General features: G+C 38.3%; 1 protein-coding gene across 4 annotated transcripts in view; it reads right to left on the bottom strand.

The window, feature by feature from the left end:
• Positions 1-2,610: 2,610 nt before the first annotated feature.
• Positions 2,611-22,203, bottom strand: part of sema3b (sema domain, immunoglobulin domain (Ig), short basic domain, secreted, (semaphorin) 3B) — a 63,359-nt gene continuing 43,766 nt past the window's right edge. For 3 of the 4 annotated variants that reach the window (XM_089119581.1, XM_039678744.2, XM_089119582.1), the window contains 17 exons: positions 17,293-17,576; positions 17,053-17,210; positions 15,777-15,839; positions 11,100-11,219; positions 10,892-10,985; positions 10,681-10,800; positions 10,370-10,512; positions 10,160-10,274; positions 9,989-10,058; positions 8,985-9,129; positions 8,255-8,474; positions 8,064-8,152; positions 6,936-6,977; positions 6,665-6,822; positions 6,472-6,527; positions 5,301-5,440; positions 2,611-5,122 (listed from right to left, as the gene is read on the bottom strand). In XM_089119581.1, the coding sequence (XP_088975707.1) occupies positions 4,643-5,122; positions 5,301-5,440; positions 6,472-6,527; positions 6,665-6,822; positions 6,936-6,977; positions 8,064-8,152; positions 8,255-8,474; positions 8,985-9,129; positions 9,989-10,058; positions 10,160-10,274; positions 10,370-10,512; positions 10,681-10,800; positions 10,892-10,985; positions 11,100-11,219; positions 15,777-15,839; positions 17,053-17,210; positions 17,293-17,404 (2,325 nt within the window). In that variant the 5' untranslated portion in view covers positions 17,405-17,576 and the 3' untranslated portion in view covers positions 2,611-4,642. The remainder of the gene's footprint in view (positions 5,123-5,300; positions 5,441-6,471; positions 6,528-6,664; positions 6,823-6,935; positions 6,978-8,063; positions 8,153-8,254; positions 8,475-8,984; positions 9,130-9,988; positions 10,059-10,159; positions 10,275-10,369; positions 10,513-10,680; positions 10,801-10,891; positions 10,986-11,099; positions 11,220-15,776; positions 15,840-17,052; positions 17,211-17,292; positions 17,577-22,203) is intronic. The other variant, XM_089119583.1, reaches the window with a different exon arrangement.

The raw sequence follows: 22,203 nt of genomic DNA, 5'->3' as shown, positions 1-22,203 counted from the left end.
AAAAAGCGTCATCTGATGTTTAATTTTATGTTTAATTTAAATCATTTTCTGTTTCAATTATTCTGTCCCAATCTCTCCCCGTTTTAAAGTAATGATATATATATATATATACATATATATGGGTGATTCTATAATTGGAGATACATTTTGCATTTCAGTTTTTGAAAAAAAAAAGGTTGTCATACAGAACCATTATTTAAGAATTACCTTGAAAACACTTTAAAGTTGATATATTCAGTGCTATACAAATACAGATATTTTATTATTTTCTCTATTTTATAAAAATATCAACTGTTCATAGTTTTTCTCGTCAATTCTGTTACGGACGAACAACCAAATATATAGAAGTAACAGTACATCAAAAAATGATAAATCTTTTTAGTTTCATTTGTCATGTAGTCCTTTTATTCAGGCCTTTAAAACAGATATTAAATGTTATATTTATACAACTTCAAAATTAGATTCACCCCCAGGCAATAGTGGATTATCCAAAGGGTGCACTTGTTTTTTTAATCAAATTACTTGAACATTTCAGGGTAGAGATAAAACTATTACATATATCTTACTCTTACACAATATAAAAATAACAATGTTAAGTAGTTTGGTATTTTAATGTATTATCTCATTAATATTCAAGATGAAAGACTAAAAACAGAATTGACACATCTGGTAACAGAATTGACGGGGGTAACAGAATTGACCCAAACCAACCAGAACATGCCTATAACAAGAAAATAACTGCTGAGTTATTGAGTAATACTCGACCAGATATCCCTCTGGATCTCTACATGCCGTGTCACAACATTGGTCGGGGGTGGAATTAATCTGAGGATGTCCTCATGTGGGTTCCAATGAACACCTTTACGACCAGGCCAGAATCTATTTTTTCCTATTTGGTGCATGCACTTGACCCTCACACGAGTCTCATTGACCTCCAGGATGGATAGATATCATGGTCATATGTGAGGACACACCATTGTCCAACCACATCCTGGCTCTCCCAGTGTATCTCTCTCTTCAACAGCTCTCTCTTCTCCAACGGTTCTCTCTTCATTACATTGTATTACATTATTATTATTATTATATTATTGTATGGTAGCATGACAAATAACCACACATGCTTGGGTGGGTGTGTGTGTGTGTGTTTGTGTGGCTATAAACACACATTATGCATTTTTGTGTGTGTTTGCATCATTGTGTGATTGTAACCAAGGCAGGGGCAGTGTGAAAACCAAGGCATTTGTCAATTCTGTTACCATACCTTGGTAACAGAATTGACAGTAATTGACAGTAACAGAGTTGACATTTTTAGCATTTTTTACTAATAACACCACATGCTAGCATAAATGCTAAGAGCACATGGCCTGACACTAAAGATGATTCTAAAAACTTTTAATACCTCCTTTGTTAATATCTTTGAACTTTGCTTTCCCCATGAGATTGTTGAAACAGTTTTGACATGTTATACAAGAACTCTTGGTGCAAGTGCCTTTAAGATTACATGGCTTCAGAGAGAACAAAACACATACCTCCTAGTTCTTCAGAGTTTAATACCAAAAGGGAAGTGACATCATCTTGCATTGCTTAGGATGCTGATATGACAGATAAGCATAATTTAAAGAGACAATAACATGTGGTAACAGAATTGACACAGGATTTATGGACTGGTATTTTTCAACAATAAAAGTTATTTTTAAACAAATTAATTTAGCAAAATTTGGAAACTGTCACCAATAATAATTTATAAACAAAATAATTAAAACCTGTACCTGAAATTTGTAATTTAAAAAATGTTTAATGCATATTTTACCCTTGTATGAAAAAAAGTACCACCCACTAAGGACAGTATGATATCCTGACTTTCAGCATCTTGAAATAGCTTTTAAAATATAATATTTTCTAGTTTTACACTCTAACATTTTGTGACTCTTAAAAAGAATTTTAAAAAATTAAAATGTTTTTTTTGGAGTAAAATTTTGGTAACGCTGTTAAAAATAAATGGCTTCGGACTTCAAATGTATCTCCAATTAAAGAATCACCCATATGTACAGAAACTACTTTTTCAAAACAAACCTTCTATTGAGTTAAAAGTGTGACAACACAGCAGCGCACTCGAGTGGTGAGATTGCGCTAATGCACACAGAGTTTTATCGCAATAATCATTCTTTCTCTTACCTCACACACGCTCTATCAAAACTAAAACTGAGTAATTTTGAATTAATTGTATTTTTTATTGTGTTAATCATTTACAGTCTGATTCAACAATCCACAGAGAAAATACCCAGTGTCCATGTCAACTTTGGCCTTTGACCTTTGACTTGTCCATGAAACTCACACTCTTCCCCAATGTACAGAAATTCTAATATTTAAAAGCACAAACACACAGCCTATCTCACATTAACACACACACACACACACACACACACACACACACACACACACACACACACACACACACACACACACTTTCTCTCTCTCTCTCTCTCTCTCTCTCTCTCTCTCTCTCTCTCTCTCTCTCTCTCTCAAAAGCTGAGAAGCGTCACAAAGCAGAAAGAGAATTGTTGGAAAGGCTGTTATCGTTAAAATGACTCAGAATGTGATTTTAAAAAATGGAGTGTGTCAGGTTAGGTCTTTATGTATTCAAAATTAGGGAAAGAATGTCAAAATATACACACATGATGTTCTCATATGATATTCTCCTCATTACACATAGGTCAGTTTTTTTCACAAACCACAACAACACATTAGCTTATCGATCCATAAATATACGATGAAAATATCAGATACTCTCGCAGAACAGTTTTAAAACTATTTTCATTGTAAAACAAACAAAAACTCGACGTTTAAAGTCATGCAAACATTACCGTTAAGTATAACTTTTAGACAAATACTACCACATGATAACCCACCAGTTCTACTCAAAACATTCTTACATCCGTTTACAAATGAATCGGATTCGGAATCTTTTAATTTAATGTCAAGTTTATCTCATCCGACACAGCAGAAACCACAAACACCAGAAGAGAGCGCCATAACAACACAGAGCGAGGCCGGGTCCACTATAACTCCTGCTCGAGCACCATTCATTTACCTTGCAGAACAGTCTAAAACACTTTAAAAAACTTTAATAGCCTTAGAATGCTTTCAATTTCTGACTTTTTGTGGTGGTGGATATCAATTACCACATTTTTAGAGTCGCGACTATAATAATAGCCTATGGTATTTCCCCCCAGGACGCTCCCTGGTAAACTTGTAGAATTTGGCTTTTGGAATCGGTATGATTCGCTGACACAGCTATTTGCAATGCATCAAAAAAGAAATTTGGCTCAAGCGTCTGTAAACATGCATTTACTGACTAATTCAACACTCCTTTTCCTCAGAGACAGAATAGTTCATTAAATCAAAATGTGTTATTTTAAATATTCATCTGAATTGTCTGAGAGCTGACAACATTTTTCTTGGACACTTTTTCTTGTTTCTCGTCTTGAAAGATGGCCTTGGATCTGTGTTTTCTCATTTAACCCATTATGTACTAGCATTCGCTGTGCTGTTACAGAATGATGCTCACAGAATGCTCATTTAAACAGTGAATATGGTAGAGCTGTATAAAAAGCAGGAAAATCTCACTCTCAAAATCTTACACAGACACATTCAAATATACATAACTATTCTGGCTTTCAACTGGTTAGTTCTGAGATTAGACCTAAAAGAATCTAAAAAGGTTTCTCTGTAGATTTCCTTGCTGTCTGGGAAAATACATTACCAATAATCCCCCTATACATTAATGTTGTGTCTATATCAGTCTCATACAATACATAATCAGAACACCTGACACATAACTTAGTATCTCAAAATAATAATTCACCTCCTGCCAAAAATGTCAATTTCGCTGACCACGTTTAAGGTATAGAATTACTGTCAAATGAAAAAACTTTTACTTAAACACTCATGGTAGCTACAGCCTTACCAGGTCACAAATGTACAGTTTTTTTTCTCCTTTTTTGTCTTTTGAGCTTGAAATGTTGTGTTTTAAGTCTTCAAGCAGTGTTCAAGCAGTGAAAGAACAAGAAGAGTGGTGATGTTCATCTGGTGCTGGTGAGTCAGGGCCAAAGTGATAGCCGGTTAATCTAATCTACAGAACACATGTAGCACAAACACCCAGATGAAGACATAGAAGAGTATACATGGATTTACTCAATGCGTGTCCACAAGAGCCTGTGTTTACTGATTTACGCAGCACATGCATGTCTTTGCGTCTCGAAGATTTTCCCGTTACAACTCAATGGGATTTTTTTGGACCGCGAACTTGAGTTTGTGTTAGTATTTTAGAAGAACTGGATGGAGCATGGGTTTCTGGAGAACCATCAGGAATTGGAAGGTTTGGAGTAATAGATGTTGACGGGAGCGGGATTGAGGTCGTGGGGGCACTAGATTGAGTCTTCAGACTGGAGATGAGGCCAATAGAGTATATAGAGACTAATAACAGGCGGTGGAGTGTCGTCACAGGGGTAATAAAAAGCTGAACAGGCAATAAACAGTCAATGAATGAGATGCTGTGTGAGAATCTGTCCACCTCCAGTGGTTCTTTTGCTCTTCCTTTCTGTCTCTCAGTCTCTCTTTCAACTCCACCTCTCATCCCTCGCTACTCTCCAGCGCTCCGCGGCGCTCTGGGTGCGGGTCTCCCATCGTGCGTTCTGCGATTTCGTCCTTTCCTCACTTCCTTCAGGTGCTTCCACTTTTTAGAGTGCAGCGGGTCGTGAGCCGGCGCCTCATTGGCTGGACCTGGCGCGGTCTTCCCTGATAGGCTGTGCTTGCGTGACCAAACTTGCTCGCAGATCTGGTCGACTGTGTTTAGGTTTGGGTGATCCACCAACTGCATGAAGTCCCTGTACCACAGCTTTTGATTGGTGGACTGCCCGTGATTGGTGTGTGCAGGGCTGCGAGGGTTAGGGGCGGAGGGGGCGGGGCCAGCCAAAGGCAAAATCTCCAGCGTGATCGCAAGGAGGTTCTGGGTGAATCCATGTTCCATTGCATGGCACTGATACACACCGCCATCTCTACGCATGGCTCGTCTCAGCAAAAGGCCTCGCTCGGTCTGCAAAACACGATCATCTAGACGAACCTGTGAACACGCACACACACACATCAGTAGTGATTACACTGATAGGCGAGAGAGAATGAAAGTCATTAATTTCAACAAAGACACACATTTATCATCTCTTATCAATGCTGTCTGCACCCGTCTTTCTCATAATAACCCACATATCTACCTCAGCCTGCCTCTCTTTCCTCTCTCTCACCTCCTCCCGTGGGTTTTCCGGATGCTTCTGATAGGTCCATGTAATCTGGGCCTGTAGTGATTTTGGGATACATTCCAGGAAGGAGCTGCTTCCATCCACAGCGTACAGCCTCTTCTCCAAGACACGCTGCTTCTGATGGTCTGCAGGACACACACGCAAAACACTGTTATACTTCTTAGCCATGGTCAGTCTAGTTACTCAGATTAGAAATCATTTTGCTTCCAAAATTTACACTGGATATCAAGAGGCGACACACACAACACAGTAACACATTGTTTATCATACAAAAATGTTACCAAAAAGTAAACAAAAATGTCCATAAAACCAAACACTGAAGTACATGGACTGCACAGGCTCGACAATGTGTAAAAAAGGGATGCACTGATATTAAAACACAATAATTATTTAAATGTTATGGCAGATTACTCCTCTAAAGTTTAGGCTGCATATTCCCTCTGGGCACCTTGTCTGTTTTGCAGCCTTTTACTATGTACTTTTATGTGTGCATGTAATGTATGTATGTAATGTATTGTAGTTTATTTTTTTATTCATATATTTTTATTTTTTTAATTTATTTATTTTTTCTCCTGTCAGTGTGTGTAGTCCGAGACATTGTTTGTTTTGTGTTTTAACTTGAAAAATCCTTTAAAATAAAGTGAGAAAAATTTTTTTATGACAGATAACTGATAAATAGGCAATATTAAAACTCTATGCTAAGTTCAAAAGTTAGATAAAAAAAATAATAATAATAGCAAAGCATAATTACTCCAGCCTTCAATGTCACATGATCCTTCAGAAATCATTCTAATATGCTGATTTGCTGCTCAAGAAACATATAATTATTGAAAAGTTGAAAACAGATTTCTTTATTTGTTTTTTTTTTTCAGGATTCCTTCATGAATAGAAAGTTGAAAAGAACTGCATGTATTTGAAATTAAAATCTTTTGAAAAAAATAAAAATCTTGCTCGCAGAATAAAAATATTAATTTCGTTTTAAAAACTCTTACTGACCCCAAACTTTTAAATAGTAGTGTATTTTATCTATCGTACTTGCAGACTTGTGGCCAAGCAGTTTAGAACCGTTGCTTTAATTCACATTGTGTATGAATAACAATAGTGAGAACAGAGAAATGACTCCTCTTAGAGGCTGAGAGAGGTACTGCAGTGTTACCTCCAGAGCAGAGAGCATTAGGATCCCCATTCCTCACATCCTGACGCCGGAACCTTCTACACAAGCATAAACATATATAAAATAAAGAAAAACCATAGCAAAAAATACACCATCAAGTTTGACTGTCTCTAAACGCATCTATTTTGCAATTTGAATCAACATGTTTGATTAAAGCCATTAATAAAGGTTTTACCGTTTTGTGTTTGGCAGGTAGCGTGTGCAGGTGTGTCCATCCCAGGCACAGTACGGATCTCGAGCCAGGCAGCACTCGGCACAGGCTTTGCCGTACATACTGCAGCGGTGCAGAGGAACCTGGACAACACCTGTATCTGAGCCGATGTACAGCTGTTGCTGTAGAGACAGAGAAAATGATCACATGACTTACTAATATGCTGCATTCATGTGATTCTTTAATATTGTTTAAAAATAGCGGATGTTTGATAAAAACAAAGACTCGTTCTCACCCGTTTAGAGGAAATCTGCATACTTGTAATAGATGAAGAATCCTGCAATAAGAATGCAGTGCAAGAGTATGTTGGTAACACTTTACAATAAGGCCCCGTCAATAACTAACAATAAGCAATACGATTGTTGCAGTATTTATTCATCTTTGTTAATGTTAGATAATAAAAATACAACTATTCATGTCATTAACAAAGACAACTTTGATTTTAATAATTAACTGAGATTAATAAATGCGTTAGTATTTTTATTTGTTAGTTCGTGTTAACTATTGTAGCTAACTAATATTAACAAATAGAACCTTAAAGGGATACTTCCCCCAAAAATAAAAAAATTAGCTCATGATTAACTCACCCTCAACTCATCCTAGGTATATGACATCCCTCTTTCAGACGGATACAATCGGAGTTATATACAAAAATGTCCTGGCTCTTCCAAGCTTTATAATGGATTTTTTCATCCATCCATGATAAAAGTGCTCCACGCGGCTCTGCGGTTAATAAAGGCCTTCTGAAGTGAAGCACTGTGTTCGTGTAAGAAAAATATCCACATTTAAATCTTTATCGACTAAAATAACTAGCTTCCAGCAGACGGCCTACGCAAATCGACTTGCGCCAAAAGAGTAACCCTTGATGATGTATGACGTAGGATGTAGGAGTATCGTAAGCTTTGGTGCTTCCACATTTCAAGGTCAAAGTTTTAGATGTATATTTGTCTTACACAAACGCTTCGCTTCACTTCAGAGGGCCTTTATTAACCCCCTGAGCCGTTTTGAGAACTTTTATCATGGATGGATGCACTTTCATGGACTTCCAAAAATATACAACCGATCACTGCCATTATAAAGCTCGGAACAGCCAGGACATTTTTTAATGTAACTCCGATTCTATTCATCTGTTAGAAGAATGTCATACACATCTAGGATGGCTTGAGTGCGAGTGAATCATTGGCTAATTTTCATTTTTGGGTGAACTAACCCTTTAACCAGAAAAAGTAAGCATTAATCATTTTAGAATGAAACTTTATTTGATGCAGTAATATTTTTTTTCCATATGAGAACATCAATAAATGCATGTTTTGACTGATTTAGCTCACTTACAGTCACAAAATCCCCACATTCCTTATCTCACCTTAAAGACATGAAGCTCCTCCAGCAGAAGATCCGTGTTACTCCAGCTTCCCTTGGGCACAGAGATCACCTTCAGCACTGAGCCGACATCTGCAGAGAAACATAGAGGGGCTTTAACCAGGGCTGTGACTAGTAAAGACAGTTTAGTCTGGACTCTAGATCCTTTTTATCAATATTCAGACAGTATTCTACCTGTGCCGATGAACATTACATCATAGTGTCCATCAGCTGCATTGACACGGTCTACGGTAATCTGAGTGAAGCTGTATGGTATTCCAGTACGCAGGAACACTGGCCGACCCCCCAGTGGAGTTACTGGATTAAACATTAACGGATGGTGCCTTGCAAACTGGATTACGTTATCAGGGAAACCTTTAGTTGACTCAAAACTCCCGAAGGTCTTACTGGGACACTAAGAGAGAAAGAGAGAGACAGAGAGAGAGATATCTGTAGAATCCGGAAGCACAACCCATTCACATGATTTCAATAGTCTACAGAGGTCAGCAAGTCCAAACCTATATTTACTTTCTAACATTCACACTACACTACACTTTACAATGCTGTCCAAAGTTAGGGGTTAATAAGATTTTTTTATTGTTTTAATAAGAATGCATTAAATTAATCAGATGTGACAAAAAAAATCATCTATTTCAAATAAAGTACTTTTTTATTTACTTTCTATTCATCAAAGAATCGTGAAAAAGCAAATGTGACACTGAAGACTAGAGTAATGGTTGCTGAAAATTCAGCTTGGCTATCACAGGAATGCATTCTATTTTTAAATATATTAAACCAGAAAACATTCATTTGAAACAGTAATATTATTTCACAGTATAACAGTTTTGAGTGTATTTTTGATCAAACCCATTAAAAAAAATTACAACCCCAAACTTATGCATGAGGCGTATGAATCTGTTCTCACCATGCCTGGTCGTGGGTATGGCACTTTACCCTGGAAAGGAACCCACTGATAATTGGGTCCTTCTTTATGGGCAAAAGGCCCTAAAAATGCCCGCCGAATGTCATTCATGGTGTAGAGACACACTGCAGAACCTTGAAATACACTGCTGTAAGACAAAGACACACACACACACACAGACCATTAACACGTTACAGTACAAGGAGATAAAAATAGTCACACAAACGCTGAATTCAGGTATTTGGGTTTACTTTTTCTCATTGAAATTACCAAAACTTGAATTCATCCTAAATGTTTCAAAATAGATTGATATCATACAGTGAATATAAATACTTCCTATACAAATCCAATTATTTTAATCTAAAAGGCACAATTCCGCTAAAAAAAAAATTCTGTTATCATTTACCATTTTTGTTTGACAAACGTTCTTTGAAAAATAATTATAATAAAAAAATATATAATTTTGTGTTCCACTAAAGAAAGAAAGTCATACAGGTATGGAGTAACATAAAGTTTAGAAACCGGGTGAGCTAACCCTTTAAAGGCTGTATCAGCGATTTCAGTCCCAAAAATAAATGATCACATTCATCTAATCTTTCCCAACGATCTGCTAGCTGCCCGCCCCATAAGCAGGCGGTCAAAAAAACGTGACGCCCAGCTGACCTGGTTTCGTTGATAGACGCTAGCTTCTTCTTCAGCTCCGACTTCACGTGCAGCCGTACACGAGCGCAAAACCTCACAACACACACCCCCTATTGGTGAATTGTTGGAACACTACTAATTTTGGTTTTGAGCAGTTGGTGAAACCAATTGTTTTTGTGTGCAGATCTCAGAGCCTAGGCTGCCTACAGAGACATTTTTTTTGATGGCCTGCTAATGGGGCGGGCAGATAGCGGATCATTGGGAAAGATTCGATGAATGTGATCATTTACAGTATGTTTGGGCCTTTTTTTGGGCCTGAAATCTCAGATTAAACCTTTAAACAACAGCCTTAGATGAACTCTGACCTGGAGGTGGTAAAGACGGTGTAGATCAGCGGGTTCTTTCTATCACGGGTCTGCAGCAGGAACACATCCCCTAAAGGTCCAGACAAAGGTCAGCAGGCAATGAAATGCAATTGTCAGTTAATTCAGCGTGATTTTATCCTAGTGTCTGTGTGTGTTTGTGAGCGTTCTTACTAAGTTCATCAAAATGCGTTTCAGTGCCATCATTGCCTGGTACAGAACACACAAGACGAGCCTTCAGAAAGGTCGTCCACTTGTTTACTAGACTGCGCTGTCCTCCCATATCATTCTGTAACCAAAAAAAACATGCATGTTAATTTAAATCAAGATGATAAACGGCAGCCAATAGCCATTAGACTTAGTGATAAATGATCGGCTCCTAACCCTGCAAAGCTGGCCAATCCGGGAATATGTAACCTTCCCGAATCCCTGAGCTTCTACAGCAGTTTCTCTGAAGAAGAAGAAGACTTTATCATCGTCAGGATTCTCACTCTCGGGAACACCAAATGCTGCAATAAACTTGGGCTCTGAAACACACATCATCAGCATAGGGCATATTGCCATTATACAAAAACAGAGATGCACATAAACACATGGGTCAATAGCAAATAAGAGTATGCATGATTAATAACAGGAAAAAAATTATGTTTTCTTTTTAGAATTTCATCTTTTTAATAAATCATACACAAACGCACCATTGAGCCAGCGAGAATCGTGCTGTTCCGTTCGTATGGAAGGCCTTTGTCCCATGCTGCGAAATATTGTAAAGTCCCGACCCATCAAATCAGTGGCGACGCCGGCATAAAGCTCATCACCTGTATGATCAAGTAGATATGGTTACTGATTGTTCATGATGTAACAGTGTCTTTTAGGTGGGAGATAGAAAGATGAACAGTGGCAGCTAACCAATCAGAACAGATGCTGATGTGTGGCGTAGGTCATATGGACTTCTTCCTTTCCCATCTTCTACCAGAGAGGGATCGATTCTAAACACATGATCCTATAAAGACAGAGCAAAATATTGTGTAGCTGTGCATTTGACCATCAAGAAAGACAAACTGGGCCTTTTATCACACAAACTTATTCATATGCATCCAAACAAACACAAACGTACCTCTATCTTCTGTCCCACCTCCACATAAGCACAGGTGGGGTGGAAAGCCCCAGTCCCACAGGCGTACAGGTGAGTCCGATTATAGTGGTGAAGCACTTTCACATAGTTTACACAGTCCGTCTGCAACACATGCATGCACAAATCAATTTTATGAAGGACATATTTTACATACTTTCACCAGTTCATCTGTGAGACAGGGAGACGAGTAGCGCAGAGCCACAGGCAGACGAAAACATTTTCGGTTTATCTCTTAAGGGACCTCGTATGGGGCGGATCATAAATGAAACGTCATTGCATTACGTATATCCTTGACGACAGCCTGACATGAGCACTGACCTTTGCCTACTCGCTGTGATCCCGGATCTCTCTGTAATCTCTCACGCTCTCTCTTTCACACATAAAAACAAAGACCCATCGACTGTTCAACTGACATCCATGGACACGTATAGTCTCTCTGTTTCTCTTTTCCTTTGTGAATGTGCTCTCTGGAGCATGTCACATTTCCCAGAGTGCCTAGAATCACTACGACAACATTAGCGAGCGGGAACATCCGGGAGAGGCGGCAGGGATGAAGCATGGCCCGAAAGAGAGGAATGTGAAAGAGAAGAGACATCATGAGGCAAGAAGAAGGATGACATGAGACTTAAAAAGACGACATGGGAAGAGGAGGAGATTGAGATGAGACAATAAGAGACAGCAACAGACAAGCAGAGAAGATTTAAGTCAGGAAGATAAAACAAGAGCTAAGATAACCAAAAACAACTAGAGAAAAGACTAGACCAGAGAAGAGAAGTGAAAATACTGTATGAGAGGAGAAGACCAAAGTTGTGATGACAGGAGAAGAGTACAAACAAAAGATGAGTTAACAAGACACGAGTTAACAAGAGATGAGAAGATTTGAGAAGAAAATGGATGTGAGACGAGATGAGACAAGAAGAGAAGAGAAAAGGCAGCAACTGACAATCAGAGGCAAAATAACCATAGACAACAAGAGAATAGATGAGATGACTAGAGAAAAGAAAAGAGAATTTATGTCATTTAACAGACAGACAAGATGAGCGATGAAAGGGACAAGATGAAAAAGAGAAAAGACACGAGATGAGATGAGACAAAACGAGAAGAGAAGATGATTCAAGAAAAGAAAATTCAACAAGGGTTAACCAAAGACAATCTGCCCAGAGAAACCAGGAGAAGAGACAAGATGAGACAAAAAGAGACGAGAAGCGAGAGCGGAGATGAGATAACCTTAAAGAGGAAGAAAAGAGACTAGATGAAATGAGAAAAGGAGAAAAAGAGAGAAAGGGAGGAGAGGAGAGGTAAAGAGAAAGGGAGGATAGGAAAGGAAAGGAGAAGAGAGAAGAGGAGAGGAGAAGAGAGAAGAGGAGAGGATAGGAGAAGAGAAGAGAAGAGAGGCTTAACAAGACTTTATTATAACATTAACTTTTTCCAAATACCAGATTTCTTATCTGATCATACAACCCAAAAAAGCAATAAAAAATACATATACACAATAATTATACTTCAATCATTTTTAAAAATTGAAAAACCAACATGTCATCCAAAACCTCACACAAAACTCCTTCCACAGACCATATTTCGGCAAACCTTTGAATATCATTAATCAATTGAAAATATGTGTATTCAATTTTAATTCTAGCAGTCACCATGCCTTTAAAAGCATTTTCTGCATCTACAGTACCTATACCCAATAACTTATTTTTTTTCGAGTCTTCCAAATGGCGATTTTAGTCATACCCAACAAAAAATTGAATGTGCATATTTTTCTTCTGTCATGAAATGTATATTTGGGACCACTTATAAAATATTGATCAGAGATAACTTCACCAAAACCTTCAAACAAACGTTTTAAAACAATAAAAAGACTGCCTAACCTCACGCAATAAATAAATAAGTGGTCAACTGTCTCATCAGTTCCACAAAGAGAAGAGAAGAGAAGAGAAGAGAAGAGAAGAGAAGAGAAGAGAAGAGAAGAGAAGAGAAGAGGAGAGAAGAGGAGAGAAGAAGAGAAGAGAAGAGGAGAGGACTCTCCAGTTTCAGAAGCAGATGTTCCTGCTGTTTGGACTGTAATTATGCCTCACTCCATCTTCTCTCTCTGACTAACTGTGGGCTTTCAGCAGCAGAATGAACCCTGAACTGAACATCTGTTGAAATATGCTCAAGAAAAACTCACACACGCACTGAACTTCAGATATTAGGCACTTCTCCTTTAAGTTCCCAAAGACAAAGTGACACTGACCCACTGTCCCCTGAAGGACTGTCCCAAAGCAAACCAGTTGAAAAATAACTTGATTGTGTATCTATAATAATCTATTTAATGAAATATTTATAATCTGCATTTCATCCACCATATTAGATTTTACTCATCACAATGCATTCTGGGATGCTAGAAAATGGTAAAAACAAAGTATCTTAGAAGACAGCATAATCATGCCAGCTTAAAGGTTGTGTGTATGTTTTCGTGTGTAACAGCTCTGCTGCCTCTACAGAAAGATGTGATTGACATGTGCCCTCCTGCTATGCTTAAACCCTGCACACAAACTCACACATACACACACATACAGAGCTTGAGGAGAACAAAGGCCTCTCTTTGAGCTTAACGCACCCTGTGAAGAGTGTGTGTGTGTGTGTGTGTACGCTGTACGGAGGGGGTGGCGGAACAGAATCATAGAAGACCAATTAAGTTGCTGACAAACTGTGTTTATACAGGAAGGGGTCTCTCCCTTTCTCTCTACCTCTTGTACACACACACACTGGTGCTTCTGTTTCGAGAGCTTTACGGCCCTCAATAAGGAAAGGACGTGTTAGGGATGTGTGTGAGCATGTGTGTGTGTGTGTGTGTGCTGACGGGCTCTTTGAAGTGAGCCCACGAGACAAAGAAAAAAGACAGAAAAAGAAAAAAGAAAGAAAGACAGAGAGAGAAAGAAAGAGACAGAGTGCAGAACAAAAGAAAAAGAGCTTTAAAATGAACAATGTCTCTCAGGAGGAATAAACCGAATGTGTGTGTGAATTTCCTGCTGAGACGCGTGCAGTGAACTTTCAACTTTGACCTTATTAGCCTGATCACTGGATCCCTTTGTGATTGTCCACATGTAGTAATCTACTATCAACACTTCACAAACACACTTTGTGAGTTTGTGAGACACTGTTAAAATGACAGTAAAGGAATTCATTCAAAAATAATTTGATTCAAATTTAAGTCATTACTCACAAATAATCTTCTTCTCTTTAAAGTTGATGATTTTGTCTAACAGCCGAGGGATCATTGAGTCAGTTCACTGAGTTGAACTTGAAAATCAAAGTTGTATATGATTCATGTTGATGCGATTCACAAAATGATTTGTTCACAAATTGGACTGATTTGATTCGCCAGTTCAACTCACTGACTCAGTGATTCAATTGCAGAGTTTCTCAAGAGAAGAGTTCATTTCAGTCTCTTTATATGAAGCTAGTGTGTGGCTTCAGAAGATGTTATATGACAGAGAATGAAAGAAAGGGAGTGAGAAAGAAGTAGGACATAAAGAGACTGAAAGACAGAGACCCGAGATTAAGGGAACTGAGTAAATTGAAAGAAAAATTGAGAGTGAAATCAGAGTTTAGACTGAGACTGAACAAAAGAGAGATAACATGAGAAAGTGAAAGGTCAGGGGGAGAGTCTTAGGGAAAATCTTAAGTCTTTATTCACGGAGGTCTGGTTCTGTCCCCGTCGTCCTGTACACACCTACATGTAATGAGGGTCAACTCACAGGTCAGTGCACTGAACAAAGTCTGTGTGTGTGTGGCAGATCTCATTGTCAGCTGACCTCAGTCCCACCATAGAATGAACCCCAACACACACATTTTGAAGTTACACAACCTTCCACGCCCTTTAAAATAAAGAGAACATTCAGACAGACACGGTGTCCAAAAACATCCCACACACATCCGCTTAACAATCCAGATAAAACACACACAAGCTACAACATACATGAACTATGACCTTTTGACAAACATGCTCGATGTTACAACATAAGTATCAAAGAGATACTGAGAAAACTGCAAAAGAACCATGGTAATGGAATTAGACAATACATGACAATACATGACTTCAGAAATCATTCTAATATGCTGATTTAGAGCTCAGGAAACGTGTTATTATTATCAATGTTGAAAACAGTTTATGTTTTCTTTTATGAATAGAAAAGTTAGAAACAATAGAAAGTTTAAAAGAACAGCATTTATTTGAAATAGAAATACTTTGCCACTTTTGATTCATTTAATGAAATAATAATTTAATAATAATTTAATAAAATCACTAGATTTATAATAAAATGTCCCAAAAACGAACTAAAACTAACATTATTACAATATACAATGCTTTTCAGATATGCAAATAATCATTCATATTATGAGAACATTCAATATTCTATAAATCTTCTTTGTGAGCCCCTTTAAGTACCCCACAGACCCCTGATAGAAAACTTTGGCTGTGCATTGATTTCTACATTGATATCTGTAAATGATGGAGCCGTTTAGGAGAGCTGTGTGATAGCAGTGCTAATTGCCTTGTGTGTGTGTGTGTGTGTTTGTGTGTAAACAGCTCATAGGAGAGATGGTACAGATAAGCGTGTAAACCAGATATGTTAATGACCACAAGATCTGATTATTGCAGAGACTCACGTTGATATCTTTCCCGGCCCAGTTGCACTCTTCTCTCCAATCAACAGGCGCTGGCCAGTAGATCTGACAAACAGAGAGAGTTCAGAGGTGAGGAAGAGTTTTAGCTTAAGGTTAGGATCTTAGTTTGCAGGGTTAGACGTGTTTAGTAGCTTGAGGGACATTCTCGCTGAACCCTATCAAAACACGTCCAGGGGCGATGGACACATGCACAATACATCCGGACGTATCCTCCCGTAACCACACCTGTGTGTGCTTGTGTGAGGCTAGAGCTATTGCACACAGTGACTGACAACTCTCACAAATCATTCCTTCCTAAAGAAATAAAAATCCGTCATTCTGTCATCGGTATTGGCCTGGGCCACCATAAAACATCTGCTGTGATTTTAAAGGCTGATTGACTTAAATTACACACAATAAATGCTAAAGCTTCTTCACTGATTCTCTAGCACAAACACACAATCACGTGTGGGCGGCAAAAAATACAAGTGTAAACAGGCTTTTAAATATCCAATCGTGTAATCACTTAATTTGTCGATATAAGCAGGGCCAGTTTATGCTCCTGGACTACTTCATTAGAATAAATGTATGACAGATATAATATAGAGAGCACAGGAGTGAAAAAAGCTAAAAGCAGATTCACAAAACATACCAAACAACAAAGTTTGTTGAACATCTGGGACACACGTTTTTTGATCCTGGAACAACATTCCTGTCCGAAATTATAGTCCTAACCCTATCCCTAACCTAACCCTACCCATAACTTCTCTCTAAAATCAGAGGGAACAATAGGAGAATAACACTGCTAAAGAAACACCTAAACATGGCTGTAAGCCTAAACTTGACATAAACTGTAAACCTGTCCCTCAAATCTGAATGTTGATCCAGGAACATGTTGTGGTGAAATCAGATCCTTGCAAATAACCTCAAAATTTAAGATAAATCTCAAAAGGAAAGATGTTGAATGAATTTATTGTATTGTTTTTAAATATTAAGCATAACAAAACAGATATTATTACCATAATATTGTAGTGGTATATAATATATAATATTTAGTATATGAAAATATACATACATAATATATATATAGTCTTAAAATATCTATGAACACTTTAAGAATTGCAGAATTAGTTTTCAAGAATTGCATTTAAGAAATATCTTACAAGCTTGTGAACTTTGTGACTCCATCCCAAAGGGAGTTATGATTGATTTTGTTAAAAATAATGATTGACATTGACAAACAGAATGGAAGATGTTTCCTTTAAGTAATGTGCTCTACCTTCTGTTCCTGTTTGCTGATGTTGTCGAGGCTGAGAGATAAAAGAAAGTTACGAGCTCCAACAAACAGCCGCCCCCTCTCCTCGTCCAATAGGAGAGCTCCGAAACAACACGAACGCTCTAAGTCAAACCGCTTAACGCCGTTAAACTGCTGAAGATCTGGAGAACACACAAAAACACTCAAATGTAAATCCAAACACATGGATACAGACATAATTGTGTACATACAAGGTTTCATCACCTTTATAAGACAGCTTCATCCGGGGTGAGGAAGGTGAACTTCCGCTAGATGAATAACTGATGCCGATCAGCCCGAGGAGGACCAGCGAGCTGCATATCATCATCGTCATCATCTTCTGAGGACCACCAGAACTCCTTATCAGTTATAAACAGCAGACAGCTGCCACACAGATGGTTGACTGGGATGCTGGTTGTCGTGGCAGCTGTTGCCGTGGCGGATCTTAGTCGTCCTGCTTGTTGTGACAGTGATGCTGTGGATGTGGAGTTTCCTCTCTACAACGAAAGCTGGACATCAGAAAAAAAAGTGTTTAAGACTTTTCATTTCCCTTTCCTAACTATTTTTCAATGCTTCCTGACCCCCTTTTCACCCGCTCCTACAATACATTTGTCTGATAATAGCCATGATATTTCAGATATGCAGACGCACACACTCACACATGCTTTATTTCAGTAGCAGATGGTCTAAAGCTACTGTCCTATCTGAGATGAGGAGGGAGAAATCTGATCTCATATCACACACACATACACATATGAAGCATTCGGTTTTGTAGAGCCTTTCATTTTGGTCTTTTTATGGTTCTGGTCCAGGTTCACTGAACGCACAAACTGAAAGCCAAGATCCACTCGGTCAGAACACCGTCCAGCTCTCATTTCAGACCAACAACATCTATTTGCTGCAGTGTGCGACTGTGCGTGTGTGTGTGCTTGCTTACTGCACTAGGTCATATTCAGCATGTGGAGGGTAAGGAAATACTGAATTAGAGGAGAGAACAAGAGAGGAGCGGTCTGACTCTATACACTATCATTTTGAAGCATATCATTCAGATAAACTGCAAAAATCGTCAACCACTTAGTCAAAACAGTCAGATATTTGAACACACTGACGTATTTACACATTTCTTGATTTTAATGTTCTCACTTTATCTCATATTTTGGGTTTAAGACTGTGTGTGTGTGTGTGTGTGTAGGAGTTCAGTATGTAAGATTTTAAGAGGAAACTGTATGGTCATTTTATAGCATTTTTGTCCATTCAGTCCTTTTATCGAATGCATGCCAAAATAAAACACGATTAAAAGATTAAAAAAATCTTTACATTTCTTTCTGCATCTCTTTCTGACGTTCAAAAGACATATTATTGCTGTATTTAAGTACATACAGTTGTTGTCATAAGTTTACAACATTTGCAGAATCTGCAACATGTTAAACATTTTAAAAAAATAAGAGCGATAATAAAAAATTGCATTTGGTTTTTAGCTAAAACTGCCCTTTATAAGCTATTTCACTTAACAGATGTTTATATAAAGTCCAGGTAACAATAAACAGTATTAAGCACACATGAGTTAATTCATTTGTGTAAATTTAAGTCATAACTTTGTCTTGTGGAAAAATAGCTTATTCGGGGTAGTACTAAAAAAATGTATTTTAAGATCCCTATCAATTCTCTTCAAATATGAACATTTTGAAGATTACACAGGGGTATGTAAATGTATGTTCACAACTGTATACATGTGTGAGTTTTAGGTTTAAGCTAGATGATAGAAATATATATTTAACTCGGTTTGAAAATAAAAGAAGTTAACTCTAAATGTCCCACTATGATCTGTATGTTGATATGAAGACAGAGATAAAAGATAAGTGTTATAAGAGGATAATACAACAGAGAGTGATAAATTACAATTTTTGAAAATCTGCTACATCTCCAAAACCCTGTTAGCAACACGCACACACACTGCAGCGTTGAATTTTAATAAGTGTTAGTGAGCATCACCAGTAAGATGAGAGGAGACCTACTGACTCCACTGAATATAGATTTTACCCCCCACACACACATACGCAGTTTGCACATGCACAGCTAAAATGTACAGAATCCTGAAAAACAAGACTTTCCTCCAGCGTGTGAACTTTTTCAAAATGTATTTTAAGGAACAAACCGAACCAAATATAAAAGTGCTTTGTTCTTTCTTCCTCTCTTTCTGTTTCTATCGCTGTGAATAATGGAACTATTCACACTGGCAGACAGCAGAAGTCTCATAATAAAACACACATTGACACACACACAGTCCCTCTGTAGCGCTGTCACACTGATTAGCTGTGCTAATTTACTATAAACACAGTTAATATGAGCTACCGCAGGCCCGCATTCGAGTACATCCAGCAAGATTCACACCCCCCATCCTGGGAGATTTATACAAGAGTAGAGCAGAAAAGTGCATCCCAGCGCCCTTCACATCTCTTTAAGCAAAGAGCCTGTGCCAACGCAGCAAATCATACATCATCATTACAGCCAAGGCTGTAGCAGGACACACTTGCTCACTCACTCACTCACACACACAGGAGGGAGGCTCTTCCACAGGAACCAGGGCTTAAAACCAGACTAAATGCTGCTAAATCCAAAATAAACAAACAATAATTAACCTTAAGACCTCAATGTCACAATGACAACACCAGACAAAACAAGCCAAATGAGAGAGAGAAGGAGGTAACTGTGTCATAAGCCTCTCGGTTCATGACGCTCAGTGCAAGCGAGACCCTGAAGAGAGAGAAAGAGCGAGAGAGAGTGAAAGAGAAGAGGAGAAAGGAGTCGATTGTTCTGCTGAACGGCTCCTCTGGACTGCGACCAACTGTCAGAACGTCCAGTAAGGGAGCGAAAGAGAAAGGAAAGATCGAAACGTGAGAAAAGGCTTTGCTCACATGCAGGGGAGAAATAAAGGAATAGGTCACACACACACACACACACACAAAAAAGAGTGAATTTTGCCATTAGTATCCCATGCTGTTCAAAACCTGCACGACCGCATGAGAGTTCATAAGTCTGATTCATAAATGAACAGTTCTTTTGAATCAGATCTTTTCAATGAATCAGTTGATTCGATTTAAGCAAATGCAGGTAGTTATTCTTCTTAAGGAGAAACAAAGAGAAATGGCATTCTTTGTAAAGTGTTTTCAGTCTTTGTACTGGAAAGAAACAACCAACCTAGCTGACTTTTCTTTTGCGTTTCAGTCTTTGTAGGTCCAACAAGGACACGCTGGCACACTAACATGAATTATATCTCTGAATTGTGACTCTCTCTCTCAGCCTGAGTGTTTCAGACACATAGAAGTGAACATAAATGCACTTTAAAACCCTCTTGCTTCAGATAAACTACTACATTCTCTGAGATAAAACTGTGTATACACATAACAAAGACAGACACAAATCCCTTCAAATGGAGTCCAGATAATGAATTTGGCAGATCTTAGCCCTGTCAGGAACAAACAGCAAGTTTCGGCAAGTGTGAGTGTGTGTGTGACTGCAGCGATCTCCCAGGTCAGCTACGAGCCCTGAGTCCATTTAAAATAATACACACAAGTACAAAACTCTCTCACACAGGCACTCTGTCAGAATGATAGATAGAATGAACTTTAAATTAGAAGAAAAGGGAGGGGAGAGAGATACAGAAAGAGAGTTAAAGGAGAGAAAGGGGATCAGATGGTCTAAAAGACTCAGAGCTATTCTTCAGGCTGATTGTGTAAGTCTCTGTGTGTACGACGAGCTAGTTAGTGATTGGAACAAACCAGTAACCATAAGTATTAGATTTCAGTAACTTTGCCTTATAGTAACCACCTAGAAAAGCCCTTGCATCCACGCAGAACACCCTTAACTGCATAACTACACTAATATCCCAATGAGAGCATCTTAGCAACTGCATAGCAACACCCCGGTAACCTCCCACAACACTCTAGCAAACATCTACAATTGCCCTAGCAACCACATATAAACTCACTTGAAACCGCATAGCAACGCTCTGGCAACCACCCACAAAACCATAGAAACCACATTGAAAAGCCCTTGTGTCCATGCAAAACAGCCTTGGAGGTGCATAAAATCACACTGAAGCCCCTTTGAAAGCACCTTAGCAACACCCTGGTGATTATCCTAGTGATGCCCTGGTAACCACTGACAATTGCCCTGGAAACCACATAAAGTCTCCATTGTAACTTAATTGCAACTAAATGACAATCAGCGACAACACAACCTAGAAACACCTTTGCAACCACCCACAACATTTGCCCTAGCAACACACTACAAAACCTTTTAGTAAATGCATAGTGATAACAATGCACTGCCAACCATCCAAATCATGCTAGTAACCACTAAAAATTACCCTAGCAACCCCCTAGAAACACAAAATGTAAAAACCTTTTTAGGATTGTAGAGATTCGCTCACACACCTAAGGATATCTGTAATGTATAATGTGTGTGTGTGCGTGTGTGTGCGCGTGTGTGTGTTTGGCAAGGATCCATGGTTGCGGGGCTCAGTGCAAACACTTCTGGAGGGTTAAGGACTTATAGGACAAAACCCTTTTTTCACTCTCTCTGTCCCAGATAATAATGCTCCTTAACCCCAGTCTGGTTTTCTGATTACCATGGTAACGTTGGGTATTTGATGTGTGTGCTGCTGTATAATCTTTCTATTAAAAACTTTAAACCCCTTGACTTCAAGAGGTACTCTGATACTGTACTCAAACTCAAAGACTACAGCTGTGTGTGTTAGGGTGTGTGTGTGTGTGTGTGTGTGTGTGTGTGTGTGTGTGTACACTCACAATGTCCTGTTAATGTATGAAGAGTTCAGATGCAAAAGCCTCTAAAAGCCATTTGAAATTTTCTTCTTTAATGATGATTTTTATCAAACTTGTATATTTAAGTTCAGTAATTTCACTTAAATAACAATTAATAGTTAATTATCATTGCCATTTAAGTGAAATCACTGAACTTAAATATACAAGCTTGATAAAAATGATCATTCTAGAAGAAAATTTCAAATGGCACTTAGAGGCTTTTGCATCTGAACTCTTCGTATTGTTTCTGGTAGTTGTGACCCAAAGGAATTGTGAGCTTTAAGATGTCATTTCAATATGTTTGCCAATAAAT

This window comes from Pimephales promelas, chromosome 14, assembly GCF_988280905.1.
Source record: "Pimephales promelas chromosome 14, fPimPro1.hap1.1, whole genome shotgun sequence".
Classification (NCBI taxonomy): Eukaryota; Metazoa; Chordata; class Actinopteri; order Cypriniformes; family Leuciscidae; genus Pimephales; species Pimephales promelas.
This window is presented reverse-complemented; position numbering and strand designations above follow the sequence as displayed.